This window comes from Homarus americanus, unplaced genomic scaffold (assembly GCF_018991925.1).
Source record: "Homarus americanus isolate GMGI-L3 unplaced genomic scaffold, GMGI_Hamer_2.0 scaffold34360, whole genome shotgun sequence".
Taxonomy (NCBI): domain Eukaryota; kingdom Metazoa; phylum Arthropoda; class Malacostraca; order Decapoda; family Nephropidae; genus Homarus; species Homarus americanus.
The window spans coordinates 4,081,561-4,105,987 of NW_024739403.1; the positions used below are offsets into that span (position 1 = coordinate 4,081,561).

The 24,427-nt window shown below is 35.8% G+C and overlaps 1 protein-coding gene across 2 annotated transcripts; it reads right to left on the bottom strand.

Annotated features, from left to right (window-relative positions):
- Positions 1–24,278, bottom strand: LOC121874545 (WASH complex subunit 5-like). Of its 2 annotated transcripts, XM_042378727.1 has the most exons (23): positions 24,219–24,278; positions 22,386–22,534; positions 21,326–21,428; positions 20,824–21,015; positions 20,076–20,293; positions 19,497–19,569; positions 18,664–18,909; positions 17,642–17,884; positions 17,033–17,143; positions 14,021–14,243; positions 13,435–13,613; positions 13,015–13,182; positions 12,608–12,748; positions 10,281–10,463; positions 9,811–9,816; positions 9,138–9,290; positions 7,811–7,965; positions 7,215–7,377; positions 6,569–6,671; positions 6,042–6,225; positions 4,543–4,769; positions 4,087–4,246; positions 1–3,819 (listed from the first exon to the last, which is right to left on the bottom strand). In XM_042378727.1, exons 2-23 carry the CDS (start codon positions 22,502–22,504, stop codon positions 3,678–3,680), a joined length of 3,492 nt encoding a protein of 1,163 aa, XP_042234661.1. In that variant the 5' UTR covers positions 22,505–22,534; positions 24,219–24,278; the 3' UTR covers positions 1–3,677. The 2 variants fall into 2 exon arrangements, with proteins under 2 accessions (XP_042234661.1, XP_042234662.1); XM_042378728.1 differs by lacking the exon at positions 9,811–9,816.
- Between the last annotated feature and the right edge of the window lie 149 nt (positions 24,279–24,427).

The window sequence follows — 24,427 nt, forward strand, 5'->3', positions numbered from 1 at the left end:
TATAATCAATTATTTATTCATATAAACTACTGAATTTGATACATGAGAATCATCAATGATTAGTCACTGACATTCATCAAAAAAAAATCATTGTAAAACAAGTGACAAATGGAAGTATAATATTTACAAACATTTACATATGTGTGTACAGGTGCTCCTCTACTTAAGAACATTCAACTTACAAACTTTCAGAGATACAAACATCATCACTGAAGGGGGTTACCTGCCAGAACAGGTGTTTAATGTGGATGAGACTTGATTATTTTGAAGAAAATTCCAGATAAAACAAACATTACCTAAGAGGAGAAGAGTGAGCCAGGTTTTAAGGCTGTATTAAAGGGTAAAGCTGTACTAAATATCCATACCTGTAATCTTTTCATTTTTTACAATATGTTTGGTATCTACAAGAGTAAAGTTGGACTTACAAACAAGCCTCAGGAATTTAACTCGTTCGTAAGTAGAGGAGCACCTACCGTATATTCAAATTAATTTCTGAAAATTTCTTCACAAAAGTTTGTAAAACAAACAATTCCCCTTCACAAGTCCCTGAATAAAAAAATACAATACGTACAGGTATTCCTCATTTAACAATTGGGAAGCGTTCCTGATAAACTGTTTGTTAAGCGAAATGACAGCTAAACGTGTGGGGCTGCTGCCTGTATGCGGTGATGTCGTATAGGGGGGAGAGAGTGCGCTGCTGGCCACAGTTACAGCTCACTGCTACAATACATTACATACACACCCATGCTCTTCATTTTTCTTATTTTATAGGTTTATAGTATATTTTCTTTATTTCTAAGCCATATTAGAGTATTGTAATAATGTGCACTTGGAGAACAGAATCCCCAACTTCCCTCCTGAATTTTTCCCGAGTCAAAGATTACAAAACCAAAAATTAATGATCATTAAATGAGAAAGGGTGTTAAAAATTTTAAATCATTAAACTGAAAAATTGCTAAGTGAATGATCATTATACATGGGATACCTGCAAATACATAAAATGCGTAACACAGATGACCAATCGCTACATTTATTTATTGAAAAGGAAAATTAGAAAAATCATGGGACCAACATCTTGAAATACTCCAACTTCAATTAAAAAAAAAATAACCTTCCTACTGCATAAGTTAAAATTCCCCATGATTACCACCAGATATGCTGCTTTCAATATATAGGTTTGAAAGAGTTTTCTAGACAAGCTAAAGGCCAACATTTTTAAAAATCTCTCCCAACTTATTGCTATGACCATCTCGGAGGGAGATCAGCCATTATGAAGCCTTAACTGATATAGAATGACCAAATATGCATGAATAGCAAATTTTTACATTTTATTCGTCCGATTCACCTTTAGGTAAGTGCTTGTCTAGCATTTAGAGAATTGTTTACTATGTAATATGATACAATGCAATCACAAAAAAGCTGCAGAATCAAACTTGCACCTTTCAGTGACTTGAATGTGCTTTTCAACCTCAAAGATAACTAAAAATGCTCTATTTACTTGCAGTGGCATTAGGTAGTGGAAATAATGTTTTCTATGAAATTTTTTAAATTCCAAGTATGAAAAGAAAATTCTTGGTGAAAAATCATAATACTTTATAATATAAATGCAGGGTGCCCGGCATTATTAAATAATATTTAGTAAGGATTGTTGGTTGGTAATTATTTGTTTCTAACAAGGCACTTTGCGAGTAATATCGTTACAAAAGAGGAGTTTATCTGTTGTACATACTTAGACGTGTGGTTCTAACTCACATACACTGTTGTCCTTCCCTCCCTCCCACCTTGTATCAAACTCAGAATGCCTAACCATTCATTCCTGTGTCTGTCCTATGAATGTACAATCATTTTGGTTAGTTTTCTCCTGTTTATAGTTTAAGCTTTGTGTACATGCCTTATATTTTATACCTTTTGTGTTATTTAAAAATTTTGCTGCAATATTAAGTAAATTTTTATCAAAATTAGAAGGTGGATGAACTTGAAATACATAGAATAAGAAATTATACTCTATAGTGTGCATTTTGGAAGACATTACAGGGTATATACCTTTTCTCTAAACATAAGTTTACAGAACCTTAGTAATATTGTTTACCCTTACTAAACATACCCAAGTTTTGTCAAGTAACACTGAGGTACATACAGCTGGGTTTGGCTAAGAAAAGCCACATTACATAATGCATCAAATTGAACTTAAAAAAAATACAAACTTGTTCCCTCATTATTACTTGTGTTCCTAAATTACTAGCTTCCCAATATTTACTGAAATTTATAAGATAAAATGTGACACTGAAATAACATACAAAAATAATCAATGAACATAGTTACACACAAGCTGATTAACCAAACACCTCACACTACAGTAAAACCTTGATTAACCACCCACATATGGAGGGAAGGGGCCGACGGATAATCCGAAAGATCGGTTAATGGTAAATAAAGTCTACGGAAATAAAACATACATTTTAAAGTACCTATCCCTAACCCACCTCATCTTAGTCCCTCTATTCGATTTGTTCATTTGCCATTCATATTTCAATAGCATTTGCTTTAAAACATTAACCATTTTAGCACTATATGCACTGAGTAAACAAAAAAAATTTTAATCTAAGCATATATGCACTGGGATATGGAAAAATCAAATACAATTGATTTTCCTATTTTTTATTTTATTGCCCATTTATTTATTTATTTTAGGGGTCTGGGATTGGCGATTAATCCAAAAATCAGAATAATCGAGGGTCGGTTGATAGAGGTTTTACTGTACCTCTGTCTTTAACGTACACAATTTATTCAGTTAAAAAATTACATAATTTCCAACAGTACTTTTATAACCTGTACAAAAATTATATATATATATATATATATATATATATATATATATATATATATATATATATATATATATATATATATATATATTATACACAGTAAAACCTCATTTAACCGACCCACAAATTGTTCTTACCTACAGTAAGGCTGCAAATCGACAGTTCTTGCTATGTCCACAGCTCACTGTCCTTCTTCAAATCTCTTTACCACATGTAAGTGAACTTCTAATGTAACACTTTTCCTCTTCTTTTTGTGACCATAAGCTGTAGTAGTGTATAATGCATATTTACCACTCATTGTTCTTGGGCTCAAATAAATTTTGAATTGGATTTTAATTGAATGTTGTTAGAGCATCAACCAATCACCAAACAATAACAAATATGGCACCCACACTGGACACTTACACAGCTGAGCACCTTCGTACCAATTTTTTAAATTGTCATACATTTATCATTTTAATACATATTTAAATTTTGTTTACGTTACCTCGATTACCTGACTTATCGGCTTTTCTGACCCTCCCCTCTCCCCCATTTAAGTCGGTAAAAACTAGGGTTTACTGTATATAGTGTAATAAATATATATATTTATATTATGCTCCAGAGATTGAGAAAAAATGTACACAGTAAAAACGGGTGTACAGTATCTCTCCATGTGAATCCAATGAATTTCAAAACAATCATCATGACTCGTGTTGTCTCGGTAGGGTTGTCAAAATCCTTCAACCTTGGTGTCATATTCTTCCACACAGTGGCAAATTTTTTTTTACTGTATACAGTACTTATAGCTATAAATTAAAAATGTTCTTTTATTTTTAATAAAGCTTAATATTTAATGGAGCCTCACAGGACTTAACCACTGTGGGCAGCAAGCAAGTGCTGAGGAACATACAGCGATAACGTCTTCATTGAAACCGACATCTTGCGGGCAACTTCTTGCAGTACCGCTATGCCGGTCACTGTCTCATGGGGTAAATCTGCAGTCTTCCCACTACTGTTAACATGAACGCATTTAAAAACAATTTAGGTTGCACCTAAAAAGTATAAAAAAGTCTTACATAATCAAGATGTATGCATGATGCTTTCTATGCAAGGTACTGTATTAGGAAACTTTTTTATTCTTTTTAATCTGTATTGTCAAAAGTCTAAAAACAAAAGATAGTGTGTATTCATAACATGACATTTAGTGAAAAACAGCAACAGATTTAGGACAAGTAAGTTATATAACAAAATAATCATAATAAATAAGACTGCCACCTACCTTGCAGCACTATGTGCAGTATGAGAGGTAATGTACTGGGCTAAGAGTTGAATGAATCGCAGCGTGTGGTCTTGATGGAACTGCCGTAGCACTGTCACTAGACCCACTATCAAGAGCTCACCATCGATACCCTCTGTACCTTTGATACCAGTCAGGCCTCCTGAGTAACATATGTCTGGATTTAGCAGTGATCTTTGCAATACTGTATTTCATTACCCACTTTAAAATAAAGACATCCAATAAGAAATTGGTAAGTACCATCAATAATGGACATTTGTTTACACCAGGTTTTCACATTTCATTAGCTGTATCAATCCATCTTTGTCTACATTAATCAAATAACACTACTATTAGTTTTATAGAAGTGTCTAAACACGAATTCATGTTGGGAATCATAACTCGTTGATACATTCTAAAGCATAAAAAACACTTCATCGAGTTACCATATCAACTGACCTAAGGATTTTGCATAGTGAATTTTTGAGATCTGAGCAATGACAGTGAGGAGGAGGATAATGCTGAGGGGCCTCAATGGACATGTAGTGATGTAGATCCTGTCGAGAGGTTGAGTCATCCCACACCACTCGAGGAAAACGCTCAATTCACTCGTGAGAGTACCATCATCGTCTGGGTATGGTCGAGTGGGATCTGCATAGTGCTGTTTTACATCTGTCATGAGTGACCTGAGGATACAAATCAAACTTAGAAACTGACCTACATGACTAATTTCCACTAATCAACACATATTACATTAACAAGAAATACAGTAAGGTAGTTATAAGTGAGGGAGCCATGTTTTTACAGTGCACCTAATACTGTACAATAAAACCTCGTTAATCCGGATCACGTGGCAAACAATGTGTCCATTCCTGTCCCTTCCACATAATGCTATTACTACACCTTCTCTTGAATCTCAACAAATTTTACAATCTGGTGAGTATGATGAAGAACTATAAGTGTTAAAGTGTAGATCTTTGAGATAGTGACTCAAATTAGTGTACAAGTGATTTAGTCACACAGTACAGTACTGTAGTACTACTGTATATAAAAATGTTATAACAAGTGCCCTAACTGCCCCCCCCCCCCACATTACCTACCTTCACTGCCTCTACACTTCCTGCAGGAGCTCTTATTTAAATAAATGTACAACTTTATGTATTACAGGTTATTATTGTTTTGTTCATTATATTTGTTAATTTGCCATTTATTTCTGTGGTAGGCCTTTGTGCTTTGAAATTTGCAATAATCCGGATATTTTGCTAATCCAGATCACCTTTCCCTCCAATTAATATGAATTAACGAGGTTTCACTGTATAATGAGTATCACAAAGAACATCATTATCCTCAACTTTAAATACAATGCAGATACTGGTAACTATTCAATACGTGGTGTACTATATAAGGAGCCTGCCACAGTTCACCCAATTGGTTTACTTTGGATGGAACCAATATTTTTATCATAGTGTTACCACCACAATTTAACAGTGGCTGAGATGACTGGAAAGAAACAGCAATACCCGATGTCTGAAGGTACAACGTAGTTAATGGGGCAGCAGCAGTAATGTAATCAACAGATTTAAAGCAGTTGTGATACGCTGTATATCTATGGTGAAAAATAAGAATACCTGTACAGTACTCATATTTCTGGAAAGACGTAATACGAAAGAAAATAAAAATGAAGGACTATTGACTCAGCTGCAAAATATCATGTACAGTACAGCATAATGAGAATAAGAGTTGATTGTAAACTCTAAGTGTTTTAATATAAAATACAGTACAGTATAAGTAATATCGTCCTTTATAGTGTGTCTTTATAAAACTATACTTCGTTGCCCTCTAACTTATTTCTTTTTTCATTGGATAATACCTGTACAGTACTGGATTTGTAAAGAATTTTTTTGAAGAAGTGTAACAAAAGCTGAAAACATCAAGAAAACCGAAAGGCCAAGACTTACTCATTCATGGTTCTAAGAGCAGCTGCAAGATATTTTGCATCAAATTTACAAGATGAGTTCAGGCGGTTCGCTGCATGTAGTTTTAAGATCTGCATCTGACCAATGCGCATGATTCGATCAACCATAGAGGTGGTCAACTTGCTGGTGCGCTGAGTCCATCCAGTGTACTGACGTGTTGGTTGAGCTGTTGATGAAATACTGTAGTGTATCCCATTATTGAAAGACTTATTAAAATTTTGTTATGCCATTAAACACATGATAAATTTTTGCAAGGTACTATTTTTTAGGACTTAGAGGTGTTCTTTATACAGTACAATGATTTTAGGTAAGGAACCAAAATAAAACCTCCAATTCCTCCATGCATGTTCTCTTTGAGGCTCTCTCTAATTCTTCTAAATCTTACAATTACTTTAGATTCGACAAAATATTAATTGAAATCTAAACACTCAGAGCTTTCTTAACAAATGGTTACTGCAATATTTTAAAAACAACAGTCAGGCTCAAATAGCTTTATTTTTTGTACTAACCAAGTACTTGGCTGTTTGGGTTGAGCTGGGGAGATATAACTCGCAGGACTTCCTTTACTGCAACATCCTTCTTACTTGCTATTTCCATCTCACGTAACAAATTCTGCAAGTAAGAATTTTATGACCTAATTTTCTTTCACCATAAATTTCACATAGCATGGCACCTTTTGTTGTATTTCACAAATTTTGTAATTTAACTCTCTGAAGTCTGATTACAGTACAGTATTTTGTTATTCTTTTTTTTATCATGTCCACCACTTATCAGCATACAGTACTAGCCATTTTAAATCAAAACAAATCTACTGTACATGCGTTCACTATTCATGAAACCTTGATTTAATCCTGTCTCATCAACATATGTGTCAGTCCTTGTTTGTCACTAAAACTATTTGGAATAAACATTTCATCTGCCATTGTGGGTTTCTTCTCATACATTGTTGTTCATGTTATGGTGACTCCCCAACCAAGCATTTATTAGATACAATACCACACACTTTACTCATTAACCAGCCTTATAAACTTTAGTCAAAAACAGCTATAAAACCTTCAACCCACCTCAGCCAAAATTTGACTGTCAATTACTCAAAACTATGAGATGACTTAAACAGAATTATAGTTAAGATTAAGTTCCCTGTAGTAAACTAACCTGTAGTTCAGTAACAATAAGAAAAGCTAGTAGCTTATCCACGCCCGTCAATCCAGCTGTACTGATGCTTGATTCCACCTTGGCCATAACGGAGCTGGAGAGAACCTCTGCATGTGTCCTGCAGTCGTACCAGGTTCCTAGCTGTGTCACGTATACTGTGGTCCTGCACAATTAAGAATGTGTGTTATCAAAAGTATGTCTGTGGCAAGTATATTATACTACTCCTGTACATACAAGTATTACAGTGTGTGTTGTTAGATATATCTTTGGCAAGTATGCTGTAGTCCTGAATAATAAGAGTTTGAGGTATCATAGGTACTGTACAGTTGTGGCAAGTACAGCACAGTATACTGTATCCTGGCAAAATTAGGTGTACAGTATTGTCAATGACATACCTGTAGCATGTATACTGTCATCTTGTTCAATTAGTGTGTGGATTGAAAGGCAAATCACTCTTTAGGAATAAGGTAACTCCAATTTTGATCTATCATTCTTTGATTACAGTATTTTTTCATAAAGTTATATTATTGTATTTCCTCTCAAGTAATACAGCTTAGAATGCAGTTATAACTACTGTACACCTTTAATGTACTCACTTAGGGTCAGTAATACGAAGAATCTCCCTCACAAGTCGGCCAATAAAGTTTACTGACTGTGTGTCCACTGGTGGGAACTTAGGAATAGGTATAGCTACACTCTGGTAGATGCTCTCGTGGTCGGAGATCTTCTTCTTCAGAAGCTGGTTACATTCCTACATTTGAAAGAGAGAAGTAACTCCAATAGTATCAAAATATATTTTTAGATTTTTTTATAGTGTTAGACAACAAATAAAAATACTGAACAGTTCACTTGATATCATGACAAGTTATTTTGACAGTTTTAGCTGTGTACAAGATGTGGGAAGAAAAAACATAAATTCATAATTAGCAAACCATATATATAGTGACAATAAAACTTCAATAATGAATAAATTACTAGCTTATACACAAGTAAGTATAATTATCTGCTGAACACGTCCAGTAGTTACTAATGTAATTATTGAACAACTAATTAATACCAATCCAACAACTCATTAACTAAAATTTATGAAACAATAATTTACAGCTTTTATTATGGATGCACCAGAGTTAATTTTACTACCTAACCAGATAACGTAAAAAAATAAGGACAGATGGTATAATTATATAGCTTGTGTTGATCTCTGTATAAATGGGCTGGGCTAACTGCAAGCCTGCACCTGCACTCTTGCAGTACAGTAGTCTTAGGTAGCATCCACTTACATGGTAATTCATCTCTCTTTACTTATACGTTTGTCCATGAAACATTATTATTAAAAGTTATGTTCAGCAGCAGCCACATACTGTACATTACCTGTTGGACTTTGCTTACTCTTTATCCCTCCATAACTAACCATAAGACTTTTCTTACATTTGATATTTCCCCAAGTTGAAAATAACTAATTCTCTAACAATGCTGAATGTTTCCGTATGAAACTGTTTTGTTTGGCTGGCCTAGAACAAAGGCTAATGAAGATGACTGTGATAGTCAAGACTGCTAGTTGGTTTGACAACTGTAACTTTTCACCTAAACCCTAATAATAGAGCCCAACTCAGTCCTGAGTGAGATTTTTTATTATTCACATTTTCATTTATTTTCTCTTTATTTAATTGTACTGTATTTACATATACAAAGTTGAAAATTTTAACTATTGGCTATCTGGCTGGATAGTACATATTAACCAGCCAGATAGTACTATGTAATTATATAGCTGGATAACAGATAGTGAAAATATTCACTATCCAGCTGGATAGTCTATGCAGTGCACCCTAGCTTTTATCACTAATTTATAACAACTACTACTTCTTCTTAATAGAAAAATGTAATAAACCTGTACAGTATTTAAAAAAAATTCTAAATATCCACCTGTTCAACATTGTAATTAACAATACGAGACATTTCTTCCTGCCATATTTTCAGTCCATACATGCTGATGTAATCTTGGATGTACTCAAAAGATGTTCGGAATCCTGTCATCTTCTGGCCAACAAGAGTAAGCCTCCTGTACAGCTCACTGCCCTGTGAGATGAAGACCATAATTTCATTCAAAGATAAAAATTTAGCTGATAAAGTACTCAGAATAAACTTGAATGTTGTAACTGGTAAACCTATTAATGACAGATGTCTTAAAAGCATGAAACTCCATTTACATTACTATACTGTATATTAAACTATCCTGGAAAAAAATATGAGAACCTATTAAATTTACAATATTTCTAAAGTTCATAAATAAAAAAATGTATCAGTAGCTACCAAAGATACAATGTGCTTAAACTTCTCTTACACTATTGAGACTAAAGCTTACATATTTTGCAGTACAGATATAACAATACTGTAGTATTAACAATCATAGTAGTGTACATTACAGGGATATTAAGAAGGATCAGAAACTATATGAAAATCTCTTTCTTTGATGAAGACTAGGAAAGGTGCATCTTTCATATTACCTACTATAATACATGTAGATAGACATTATAGGGTGTATTACCTAACATAGAGAAACATTTAGTAAGAGATACAAATAAACATGATGACTTACTCTGTTCTATATCATTCCACAGGATCCAATGGAAGTAAACAAAAACATTGTATAGATGAAATAAAGTTAAAAGATTTGTAAGGATACTTACTTCTAATGTCATTTTATACATGAAAGTGGATCCTGTAGGCTTGACAACCCACAAGGAACTGTACAGATGCAGCATATGGTAGATTGCCTATTTTAATGCATAATAAGACAGTGGCCAGAACTGCACTCAATGTCCTTCACTTTTTCCAAGTGTAATGTTAGGAACTTATTCACAGTTGGGTAAACTTGGAGTGCCCTTGGAGTAAACTAGCACCCTTAAGGACTGGAGGTGAGCACTGTATTAACTCAGCCACAGAACTAATTTATGTGACCACCCAGTTAAATACTGTACCGTGGATGAACTACTAAAGTATGTCCACAGTTTATTAGAAATATAAATACAGTATCATACTTTGAATGAAATTACTAACTATACTAACCTTGACCTTCGTATTAAATGTAAGTCCATCATGCAATATGCGAGCTACCAGAGAAACCAGCTCTCTCCGCACCCCATCTTCCAGCAACCTACGAGGGTCAACCTGTATCACACCTACTAGAGTAGTATCCATCATTGCCACGCCTTCTGCCAGAACTGCCACACTATGGCTAAGTTCAGCCATCTGGCAAATGAATAAATACATAATCATTTTCACAATTCAAAATAAACAAATAAATCAAACTTTAACAAGAAAACTCTCACAATAATCATGCCTGCTGCTCTGCCCTTTCAGATATGGGTCTTGCATGCAAAATATCCTTTAAGCTTTTATTTATTAAATACCTTTACATCCTTAGTTGTAGGAACCTTAGACCAGTACTAAAAATCTTTGTAAAAGAATATACAGTACAATGACCCCTCGTTTAACGAACACCTCGGTTAACGTAATTTCGATTAACGAACTGCCTTCCATAAGGATCTTCAATTCGGTTAACGAAAAAAAATTCGCTTAACGAACTTCTTACGAACCGACCTCAACATGTTTTCGCTTGCACTGACAGGGCAACCAGCTTTAGTATCAGTCCGCCAATACATTAATCGGTTCTAGGGCTTAAATTCCTTACTATTTTTGTAAATATCAAGAAGTTTATACTATTCAATAATTTTAAAAGTTTAATATTCAATTTTTAGTCATTTTAACAATTATTGAACAAAATTGAAGGTAAAGTGACTAGTTTAATGCGCGGCATCCAGCCTCTTTACACAGCAAACAGGCGTCAGTCTCTCTCTGTTTTCACTGGAGGTAACATCTTGCTTGAGACTCTCTTCAACTAAACGCTTTTTTTCTGTGTTTCCAAGCAAATTATTGGTCATTTTGAAATATATTTTATATATTGACAATATATAATGCAGTGCAGCGTTGATTTAAAGAAAATAATCTTGAATTAAACCAGAGAGCTAAAATTTTATGGGTGAAATGGCACCATGGGGTGACTTCTCTTCCACCCCAATGCCTTCTCTTCTTCCTTCTCCTCCACCCCCATTCTAAATCCCATCATCATCATCATCATCCAGGAGCCTTCTACATACACACCTCAAAGTAAGTGAACTTTTCTACCATTTTTGTTGAATTTAGGAAATTTTCGGTGAGCTGGAACCAATTACCCAAAAACCCATTGAAACAATGGTTTCGGTTAACGAACGTTTCGGTTAACGAACGACCTTCTGGAGCGGATTGAGTTCGTTAACTGAGGGCCACTGTACAATGTATGTTATGCCATGCAACAGGTAACAATCATTTTTAGATTAAAATTTCACTTATGTGTTTATCTAAAGTAAGACATGTATATAATACCTCCAAACATCTTTAATCACCCAAGTAAAATAATCATATTATATCTACAGTATAGTACTATATTATTAAATTTGTCCGAGCTCGGAAAGCCTCAAATCACATCGACCCCGCGGCTAACGATACTTTTTGGGGGGCTTTTTTCCACATATGTTTGGGTTTGCAATAAAAATCCTATACCTGTACTCAACTCATGATGAGTTATTGCATCATCTTAAATTCCCACTGCATTGTTTACATGCATTGCCAGTAATATCCACACCTCCAAGCTTTGGTTCTCTTCCAAATTCTCCACTTTCTCTTATAACTCTATACACCTTTATACAGCAGTAAATACTGTACTTAGATTATGGTACTGTATTAAGAACACAGAAAATTTTTCTTTCATTTAATTTGCCTCATATTATACGAGAGAAAATTAGGAGAAACTTGACAATCATGCAACTGGTTAAGTGACTGCTGGAGACAAGTCTACTGTCCTCATCAAGTCTGAGGAGTTATTTATATGGTGATTGTACAAGAATGATGACACAAACTTTTTTGCAGAATAAATATCATTGCAAGTGTTAGAGAATAATGAAGTAAGTTAAGGAAATAAGTAAGCATATTGGTAGAAAAAAATTATTTTTCCATATCTGCATTATTACTTACGAAAAAATTAAGAAAATTGAAAAAAAAAGTAAAAATTTTTATTCATAAATTGAAATATGGGACAAAAATTGTTTTCTTCATCACTATGGGATTTTGTAAACTGAAAACCTTCATAAATTGGGGACTGCCTGTACTAGCCAGTTGGGTAGTTGGTCAGCCTAGTGTTAGTGGAGGGAGAAACCAGAGAAGACCTGTGATGTTTGGTTTAATCTCACTGGATAACACCCTTCTCTCATCTGTTCCCAGGACACAGTAGTGAGTGATACATGTGTTATCACTGTTTCTACTATACTCACTGACCAAAACATAAATAAAGCAGATACCTGATATCTTTCTGGAAGCTGAGCAAAATCCTTCATCTTGTCTTTGTCAAGGCGTGTTGGCACCTCTTTGATTCTTTCTGTCTGGAGCTTGATGATCTTTGCCAAGAGACCAAACATTGTCTCAGGGATAATTTGGAGGACCTACATACAAAAAAAGCAAATCCATTATATCTAAGACAACATCCCATCTAACCAACTGAGCTATTACATTTATCCAACAATGCTCAGATAATGGGTTAAAACTATTAATAATTACATCATTACATTAAGCCAAGGCATTTAAAGGAGTAATTTAAATATTGTCACACATTCTCTGCTTCTCAACAATAAACACTAAAATTCTGTTCTCCTCTAAATGTTAATAGACTACAGCCTCTAATAATACCACCCATTTTCCAATAACCTACTTTTCTAACATAAGCAACCAGCTCTCCAGAATAATATGCAGAAACAGAGATGAGGTCAGGGCTGCGGGCTTGATTGATCCGTAGCAGAGGGAGGTCCAATCCTGATGACAGCTTCAGAAATGTAGCACGCAATCTAGCCACGTGGGAGGGATCTTTCTTGATTGCGGACTGACAAACGAGAAAAGGAAATATACAATTGCTGTACATTATGAATTATATCATATTTCAACTCCAATTACTGGGTATATATTTTTCAAGATAGGGCACACACTCTCATTATGAAAAAATGAACCAAATTGCAATTACATGTACAGTACAACTAAAGTGAAACACCTTATCATTAATGTATCAAAATCACAATTTCACAAATAATATACGATAATCTAAAGGCCATCTAATTTAGGGCATACTGCAACACACCTGCATGATGGGTGTGTATTCATCAACAAGTGCCCAGGCATAGGAGATGTCAGAGATGAGAGAGAGGGTAATGAGGTTGTCCTCTGTCACCCCTGCTATTCTCACCAAGGCTTGGAGGGCTGACACTACCTCCCCCACTGCTTGAACCACACCAGCACTTGACTCCAGTCCATGGAATTCTGGAGTGAAGGTATAAATAACACTCCACTTCAGCAACATACACTACTGTCTGCCCCCTAAGACAGGGAGTCAATGTGCAGCAATAATGAATTATGTCAGTTTTAATACCAGATGTACAAAGTTTTGTGCATTCTTTCAATCCAACACTTAAGTTGTACCTCAATTTGTCTTAATTCTACTAGGACAGACTGACAGATAATCCTGGTGGTGGATCTCAGGCAGTCCTTCAAAATGCTCTGCACTATATGGAGAAATGATCCATCACCAAAAGAAAGTCTCCCATGATAAAGCTTCCACAAAGTAACTTAGCTACTCTACTGTGGTTTCTTTTTTTCCAAAAAACTACAAATAATAAACATGAGTCTTTTAAACAGAAACAACATTTTTTAACAAGTTATAGTTTTACCTTTAACTTCCTTGAGAGCTTGTATTAGCTGAATAATCTTGCGACCTGCAGAGCCCGGGTCATCCAGTTTCAAACTCAAAATTTGTTCTCCTATGTCATTGAACCATTTGTGGAGGCGGTCATTCTTTGGCACCCGGGCGAGGGGTCTACTCCCAGCAAACACTTCTGATAATTCTATTACCTGTTCGTTAGCTTCCTTCCTGTATTTGTCCCATCTGATGAACTAGTAACCGGAAGAAATAAGAAAAATGCTGAGGAAGGTTTACTCGTACAGTACATGTTGACAACCCTTACACGAAATTCCAAAAACCGAAAAGCTCTAACAACCGAAAGGTTTTTGTGGGGCATTTTTTTTTTTTTTTTTTTAACAGGGATTATTAGCCCAGCCAGGCACAGATCACTGACCCACATCGGGGCCTGGGGGGCAAAAATGTAATAGTAATAATAATTATAATAATAATTATTCATAGTAAATAAAATTTTTAATAATTATATACCAAAATAAAATAATAATGATTAGTACAATAATAATAATAATAATAATACAGTAATAATAATAATAATAATAATAAAATATAATAATAAAATTAATAATAATAATAATAACAATAAAACTGTAATAATAAAATAATAATACAGTAAAGAAATACAAGAATGAAAAAAAGATCAAAAGTGAGAAACACGACCTAGACCTATGAATTATTATTATTATTATTATAATTTTTATTATATTTTAGACCCCCAGGCCCCAATGTGGGTCAGTGATCTATGCCCGGGTGGGCTAATACACACAAAAAAAAAAAAAAAAAAAAAAAATTCCGAAAACCGAAATGCCTCTGGCCCCAAGGATTTCGGATAAAGGATTGTCAACCTGTATATACAAAATTATGTACAGTACTTTAAACAGTTTTATTTTATTAACCCCTTTGCTCAGAGGGGCCAATATGGTCACCAAACACTACATCAGAGAGGATGGGTAAGAGAGGGGGTGTGTGATTAGAAGGGTGTGCATGAGGGAGGGAGTGGGTGAGGGTGAGGACGTGTGTATGAGGAAAGGGGTGTGTGTAAGGGAAGGGGTGTGTGAAGGTGTGTAAGGAAGGGGTGTAAGGAAGGTGTGTGTGAGGAAGGGGTGTGTGTGAGGGAAGGGGGTGTGTGTGAGGAAGGGGTGTGTGTGAGGGAAGGGGTGTGTGTAAGGGAAGGTGTGTGGGGGTGTGTGGGAAGGGGTGTGTAAGGAAGGGTGTGTGTAAAGGAAGGTGTGTGTAGGAAGGGTGTGTGAGGAAGGTGTGTGAGGGAAGGGGTGTGTGGGTGTGTGTGGGGATGGGGGTGTGTGTGTGAGGGATGGGGGTGTGTGTGTGTGTGAGGATGGGGTGTGTGTGTGTGAGGGATGGGGATGTGTGTGTGTGTGTGTGAGGGATGGGGATGTGTGTGTGTGTGTGAGGAATGGGGATGTGTGTGTGAGGGAGGTGGGTGTGAGGGAAAGGGGTGTGTGAGGGAGGGAGTGTGTATGGATGTATACTCCCATCATTCAGCTGGCAGCCCACTGACCACCACACGTGGTGATCAGTCTCTTAACAAACAAGTAAACAGACCAAGCTGGCCACTCAGAGAAAGTAGTAAGAAAACACATACAGTAAGTTTAATATTCACCCCAAATCAAGCAAGGAGAAAAATAAAATCTGACCAAGCCGAGTGAGATAAGAGTGTCTTATAAAAAGACTAGTGCCATATCAAAGCAATTTTACCCTCCCAGTTTTTTCTACTATCATGGAGATTAAAGGATGTATTAGCTACAGTACCTGTACAGTCCCCTTCACTAGTGCATTTACAGGGGCTTATCAGGTTTTGTGCAGTGTGGCAGTCCAGTGTTTGTTTACATTCTACAGAAGGAAACTAGTAATAGTAAACATACTATGAAATCAAATTAAAACAAATACCTCAATGATAATGATTTGTGGAATGTTTATATGATGAGCCCCTGTAAACACACTTGTGAAGGGGACTGTACATCCTTTTGATGTGATGCTTGGTGTAAGAGGACGTACCATGTAAGTCTCTCTGATTAAAGGGGTTAAATCAATAGACTGAACATGTAGATAAAAAAATTGTGCATCTAATAATGGTGTAGACTCGCGTGGTTAAGAAATTAATGAAGTTCACACAGAGTATGCACACGAAAATTCACGCGCGGGAGACACTCGCCTCATGTCCGTACCTGTACTTCAAACCACGGCATGAAAAATTAAGCTGAGCATTCTAGAATTATTCATATGGCAATGGTAAATGCTAATTTAAATGCTTACTTTTTATAAATATTGTGCACGCATGCACGCACTGTCTTAGCAATGGTGCTCTGCCACGCTCCAACCTCCAAACATTCATTATACAAGTTCATGGATGTAAACCCGTAGATACATAAAACTTTATACCTTATGATAATCAATTCTTTCATTTCTTTTTGTACTTTCTGTATGTAGAATTATGTGTCCATGTAACCGAGTAAAAAAATGAAAAAAATTACATGCATCTACCTGATATCAGTTGAAAAATACTTTAAACCTTAGGGTAATTTTGTTTTCACATTCTGTAAGCAAGATTGAGTGTGTATGTAACTGCATAAAGAAAATGAAGAAAGTTATATATCATATATCTACCTGAAATTACGAGTTGAAAAATAACCAAAACATAATACATTGCTCACAGGTGGGAATTGGTTGAAAATATCCCCGCTCGGCCCGGGAATTATTTTTAGCCCTCCCTTTAAATAAATTGTTCCAAAACACAGCCGGTGTTTGGATCGTTCCGGATACCGGGATGCCGGATAAATGGTCCCATACCTGTACATGTATACTGTATATATAATCAGGCATATGAAGTATGCATCAAGTTAGAGCAAAATTTAACATATATCTGTACTTGTGTTCTACATGAATAAAAATGATTGAATATTTTCCTTATCAATTCATCTTTTCCACAACCAAAAGGAAAACACAAGACAATGATAATACTGGCAACCTTCTCTTCAACGAGCCTCTTGTATATCTGGTTGAGGTCATGTTCCAAGGTGGCCGTGTTGAGCATAAGTTGGAAGACAATCATTGGGCTATACTGCATATCACTCACTACCTGCAACATAAGAAATTTCCAATAAAAAAACTGTAAACAATGTGCAAAAGTTTAAGAATTTAAAGCAAATGGCCAATTTTCATCTGAAAGAATAAGAACTGGAAGTGGTAAACACATTGAAAAAGTGCAAAGACAACATTAAACACCCAGCACTCAGTTCACTGCCTTGGTCAACAATTGATCACTGGGTAAAGTTATCCATTTACATACTTTAATGGAGACCTTCATCCCTGATATTTACATGAATTCATTATACAATTTTTGAGATGCATGAATGGGTTTTAATCCTTGCTGTTACCAATGCCACTACTACATTTATCATTACAGAAAGTACAAATACGACTACAACAAAAACCAACCCTCATAGTTCTCTTGATATTGTCTCAAAGAACTAAAAGTGCTATAGTACAACACTACAAAATATCAACAGAGCAATAATATTAATTCAGGTTTATGACATGAAGTGAATAAGGATGTGCACAGTAAAGCAAATATTACCTGATCTCTAACGACCTTACAGCGCTTGTTCCCTTCTCCACCAGCCTCTGTTAAGGTAGCAGCATGTAGCACCGCCCACCTCAGAGCCACATTGCACTCTCGCAAAAGATTGAGAAGCCTGTTGCTGTGGTCCAGGACTCTGCCCTCATTCAGGGATCCCTCTGCAAGCAGCTGGTCTGTCTGTTTCACTAATTTGCTCATCTTTGCAGCGGCTTTGTATGCTTGTTCTCTGATGTTTGAAACCTACCGGTATTTATACAGAATTTCAAATCATTAATTATTTTACTAACAATATACACTAAAAGACATACATGATGATACAGGAGTCAAGTTTGGTCCAACGGAAGATATTGCTTTTGCTGACAACTAATCATTTACAAGGCTACCTGTACATGGTCACCGACGTAAATTACGTGATCTCTCATCATATGATACCTGGTCACTGACATAGTTTACGTCACATTAAGCTAAGGTCCTGTAGTCCTTGCTAAAGGGGCCAATGGGTCCAGATCTGTAGAAAAAACTCATTTGGAAGTATTTGGCAAATCGTGGTTATAAATAAATGAGAGGGAACTGGCCTACACCCTCCCTAATGACCTTCAGTTTGGGCATGTTATTACGAAAAATAGTACGGCCTCGCATTGACCCAGGTCCCTCTTCAATGAGGAGATACAGGCCAAGTTGGACAATATTGTGGACACAGAGATCAGTCCAGGGAATTACCTGAGTTTTGATGATGTGGATGACCCAGATTACATGACAAGCCAAGTGAGTGAGGAGGAGAAGACACACAAATACTGTATACAGTATCTATTTCTTAATGGTAAATCAAGAGTTTTGCACCTTCATCATAGCGAGGCATTATGTGGGAGAGAAGCTATCAATATTTGAAATAAAATATATGGAGTTCAGTTTTTGTTGTTAAACCCAGTCAAATTTGGTGTAACACATACCAATAACAAGAGTTCTTTAAGAGCTACAAGTTGTACAGACTATCCAAGTGCCACAGATGTACACCTCACCTCTAGTGTGTTGTTGAGAGCTTGTTTGGAAGCTTTGTATGGCTCCCAAACATCTATAAGGTTGACTGTCATTCCCATGTAGTAGCTTATGACCCAATTATCTGGAAAATACTTGTCCACAATCTCTCTCATCTTGGCTGTTTGGGAATGGAGTGTGGCAGGAGTGAAATACAAACAAACAAATAACATGGCAGCTTGGTTGGCCAGAGCGGCTGAGCGATGTTCAGGTGATGGGTACGCCTGCACCTATTGAGGATATAATGAGAAATAGAATTAATTTAAGCACAACCAAAATATTATGAAAAATTAAAGCAACAGGACCGTACTGTACTGGAAATAAGCTTGTTGGCAATCCTTCATCAAATTGTCTTGTCGTTTACCATTGTTTGTATACCTGCACTGTCTAAGTACATGTTTTGCATATCTGCATTGTGTATTGAGCTTGTAAGTCAATGATCTAAAAGTGAATCTCAATATAAAATTGTGACCTTTGATATTTTAATCATAACCATTAGTTTTACATATGGTCCCTGGTGGTATCCTAAAGTTCAGTCACTTTATGGAAATTCCAGGGAAAAAAATCATCAAATTACAGTAGCAGTTATTGAAGTTTCATGCATAATTTGTTTGATGTTCATTAGAGATCCAGGATACTATCTAATACAAGTCCTTTATACCTAAGTCTCTGTTTGTTAACACACTGGCATTTCTACCGATAAAAAAATGAACAGACAAGTGTACAAGTGGACATATCTGTACAGAGGTCAAGCCTAAGTTCTGTCATATTAGATTAGGAAGAATAAAAGCTACACAGGAAAGTAATAATAACTAACCTGGTGATAGATGTCATCAGACCTCAAGTGACCCAGTACGAAACTTAGGTAGTTACTGGGTAGTTCAACTCTCCTGAAACAACAAGAACATTCAGTAACCAGATAGTGTACTGTAAATTCTGTAATATTTTTGCTATGTACAGTCCCCCAAAAAGTATCGTTAGCCATGAAGTCGACATGATTCGAGGTTTTCCAAGCAATGTTATTAGACTTTGAGCGTAAATGAGTATACAGTATATATATTTTCGAATGATATATACCCCTACATTAATACAGTATAGCTTAATGAATTTCTTGTTATATTGAAGTATCTAGTATGCCATACAAGTACGACTTCCTAGCCCAATCCTACCCCCATTTCTAGCTGATGCTGATATGGCAAGCAGGCGTACCAACTTATGACGATGCACTGGGGATCATATCAAAGCATTTTGTCAAACTGTAACGATACTTTTTTTTGGTACTGTACATTATGCTGAACTCCATAATTTTTTATTGATACAGTACTGTACTGTAGTTTCTTTATACAGGTACAGGTATACTTCTAAATTTAATTTCTTATCTCACACTGCACCTCACCTAAAATAGTCCTCCGGATAATTCACAGGTCTTTTGCTACCAGGGGTGGCAAAAAAGCCTGTAGACCTCAGAAGTTTGCATACATCATCAATATTGGTGTCACTTGCTTTCTGGCCAGCATGTCGGTGATGAGTAACAATAATTCTCTCTCGAACTATGCCGGGGAAGAGTGTGTCCACCACCAAGAGCATTACTCCATACAGGTACAATGCCTCACACTGTAGAGATAATGCAAAACTCAGGATTTATTTTCACTGAATAAAATTTATGCAAGTCTAACTTTTTACAACCTTAAAAACCAAAGTCACCATACTTGTTGGATACACTTATCATCCATTAAAAATCAAGAGCAAGACAACAACATCTTCCAGTATCCTGAGATGGCATCCCCTGAAGCAATGATAGTTTGATTTGTCTTTGATGTAATGGATAGATAACTATTATAATCATTGTTTTTGAGTACTTAGCATTATCTTTGTCAAAACCAGACACTACTGTATAGTTATTGTAAATACTGACTGTATTCCAAAACTAAAATACAAAGAGAAAATCACTAACTATACTGGATACCAAAACTGATTAATACCCTGCCAATACTGCACATCCCTTACTTGCAGCACAGGTTAGGTTAACTTAGATGTACAGTCCTGGGTACATTATATGTGTACTAAACTTTATGCTTGTGATTAGTTTGTAAAAGAAATATGAAAGGTAATACTGTACCTGAATTGGCAGTAACTGGTCTTACCATAAGTTGTTTTCCATCCTCATTGGTAAACATGTTTTCCAAAGTCCTCTGGATGAAGGTCCCCTCGCTCAGGTCTTGCAAGAAACTGTTGAGGTCTGTCACATATCGGTGAATGCTCTCAAACACAGCATAAATTCTGTCTAAGATGCTGCTATGGCTCTCACGAATTTCATCATCAATGTCAGCTAAGACCTGTGTGATAAAATAAAAACTTTTATTGGCATACAAAATCTGTTTTATATATGTGGCTTAGTGTTCTGGACAAGGAAAACGTGAGTGTTTGAATGTAAACAATAATACAGTAATAATAATAAGACACAATGATTTATTTATCAAAAATACTGTACCAATTATTTTAAAAGACTTATGAGAAAGAGAGATACTATATACAGTCTTGAGCACTATCACTGTAGCAGCAACAGTTTATTAAAAGATGAATTGTCATTAAACCCTATACTGTATTGTAATACAGTACAGTATATGTTTACTACACCATACTTACTGGAGAATCTTCAATCCTCTTATTAAATCCATCAGGAGCCTTAAAGTAGGTGAAATCTATGACAACATCTCCATATTTCTGCTGTTCTGTCTTTGTCTCCAGTCTGAAAATTGCCCAAAAATCTATCAATACAGTGCTGTAAGTGGTTTCAGGAAAATTAACAAGCTACTCCATCAATATTACAGTACTGTACTACATAGTACAGTACTGGCATCTATAGCTCTAAAAGGATACATTTCTATCTATTCTGAATAGACCCTTCTCCCATCACATGCCAAATATGAGTTATACAATGCCTCCATCACATTAGCTACCTTATATACCCCTATTAATTATCCTCTATTAATGGCTCATCACAAACACAGTCCCTTCAAACTGCCATTCCTCTCAATTCAATCTCCCCTTTTAAATTAAGAAACACTTGGCCTATCACTCCCTTGACAATACAGTACCACATCAACCTAACACATCTCAGTATGTACTCCTAATTCACACTAGAGATAAGATGGCTGAAACAAGAACCAAACCTCACAGAACTAGAACATTTGAACTTACATCTCCCACCCCACTCAAAATAAATATTTCTTTGCATAAATTTTCAAACTTCAAGGGGTATACATTAACTCCGAAGTGATTACAATATTCAGTCAGCCCCATGTTGTTAGCAGAAGCTTTCATACTACTGAGCATAAAAAAAAATTAATGCGGGTAGGTATCACTACTTTCGGTTGTAGATAAAGTGAACTACATGAAAAATGGCCAAGGATATAGTTTCTCGGCACGGAAACAAACAAAAAGCACAGGACCATATAAAACTAACTTTACATGTATAAAATGTATTGTAAAATCACTACGTTTGTCAGCGAAGGTTTGGTTGGTTGGTATTGTCGACACAGTACTGTACCTGTAGTCATTAACAGTCTGTCCTGATAAGTCCACAGAAATACACTAAGATACAAACAAACACACACGACTGTCAAATCTGCCACACCCTTCATACTATAGACAGAAAAAAAAGATATTCTATAAACAATAATGAAGCTGAGAAGAATAACCAAACCTGAACAATGGAGGAACAAAGTCAGATAACCGCATCAGTTCTGCAATAATAGCATTGGCTCGTGCCACAAGGCGCAGCAACGCCTGACCACACACATTGTTTTCTGCGAGGAGGTCCATCACTATCTTCTCTCAACCATATTTTACTCCCTGAATAAAGAGGAAAAAAATTAGGATACCTTAAAACTATGAGCAGCCTATATAAAAATATTAAAATGTCATCAAAATCTAATGCCTCGAAATTGCTAAGGTTATAATCATTTTCATCATTCCTAATAATCATGGCAAGATTGTTATCTGATCATAGCAACATAATCGTGAGTATGTAAGCTTCACTTTGTTACAAAAATGATTACACAATTAATTCAATATATATATATAGTGAATTCCATTTTCCAGAACTATAAGCACGTTTCTGGTGCATTTTTTTCACTTTACGATTACAAAATTATGGTCAGCATTGCCTTATATGTCAAAAATGTTATAACGAAATCACATGTACAGATATCAAACACATGTGAAAAACATAAAAAATACCAATGAATAAAGCTCTGATCCAAGTTAAGTTCTTATGCAGTATTATATTTAGTTCAGATATGGAGAAATAAAACTAAAATAAAGATACTGCACTTGAATTAGCTTTAGCAAGATCAAAATTTACGTGTTGGCAGGAATTCGTTTATATATTTTGAAGCACGCTCTAACCGAGAAAAATAAATTAATAGCCAATACAGATAAAGTTCAGATAAAACAGGAGATAATCCGGCCTCGCTGAACTTGTAAATTAATGATGGAGCCTCATATTGGGAGTTTTATTACCATATATATATAAGCTTGAGTGTCTTTGTTTTTCCTTATAGGTTTCACTATCCACATTTGTGAGTCTATTGCCTGTGCAAATCCTTTGTTTTTTTTTCTTTTGGCACAATATGTTCTTAAACCTATTCTATGTATAAATGATGAGACTCATATTGTTGGAAGTGAATCCCATGTTATGAGTTTTGATACATTTCCGATTTCTTTTGAGTAGCACTGAATTCTAAGTAAATTGTATGTTCAAATACTTATTGTTCTTCCTCAAGGAGAAGGACTGAGGGAGAAGAAAGCCATACCGGTTTTCAATGGCGTCTTTATCGTGTCGTGTTTGGTATCGTGCTGTAAGTTATCTGTGCTTGTGGAGGATACAGACCGTCTGCAATAGTTCATCTGTCAACACGGTCTAATTGACAAGATGGGCAAGAGTTAATATTTATTAGTTGCCATCACCTACTTATATACTGAGTCTTATCTAGGGTGAGAGAAAGAACAAATCTAAAAATAATTTGAACTCTTGGAACAATCTACCAGAAAGTGTTGTGACGGCACCGAGTGTGAGCTCTTTCAAGACCAGACTTGACCAACACTGGAGCAGGATCAGGTTCATTCAGGAGCCAGTACATGCCCAGCACTGCCAACAGTGTGTAACAGATATGTGATCGACCGCCCGCGCGGCTAATGAGCCGATCAGTGGCCAACCTGTCCTGGAGTATACCAATTGCGGTCACAGCCTCTGGTTTAAGAAGCCACAAGAACAGTGAAGATAATTGTCAGATCTGACTTTACTGGGGTGATAGGTGTGAACTCTTGGAACACTCTGCCAGAGAGTGTTGTGACGGCACCTTGTGTGAGGTCCTTCAAGACCAGACTTGACCAACACTGGCGAAGGTGCAGATATATTCTGGAGCCAGTACATGCCAACAGTGCGTGACAGAGATGTTACCAAACATTCAAGCGGCTCAAGACCCGATCAGTGGCAAAGAGATTAAAGTAAATTAAATGAAATACTAATAAGTACCTTAACGCTTGTTATCTCCGCCGCCTCCGCCCACCACCGTCAGCTGACTGACTGGGTTTGTTTACTTTACATATTTTATTTACTTGTCAATGAAGAAGTGTATATTATAGAAAGCATCATTTAAAAAAATATATATTTCTTGTATTAAACTTTTAATTGGCTTTATGTCGTAATTAGGAATAATATTAAACTGATTTGTGCCTAACTTA

What these genes read in the sequence shown, in the direction of transcription:
- LOC121874545 (XM_042378727.1), bottom strand. Translation starts at nt 22,504, where the DNA reads ATGGACCTCCTCGCAGAAAACAATGTGTGTGGTCAGGCGTTGCTGCGC. An exon ending in AGCTTCCAGAAAGATATCAG is followed by an intron (nt 10,464 to 12,607) that starts GTATCTGCTTTA and finishes TTCATTTGCCAG; the next exon opens with ATGGCTGAACTTAGCCATAG. An exon ending in TTATTGTTACTGAACTACAG is followed by an intron (nt 6,672 to 7,214) that starts GTTAGTTTACTA and finishes TCTTACTTGCAG; the next exon opens with AATTTGTTACGTGAGATGGA.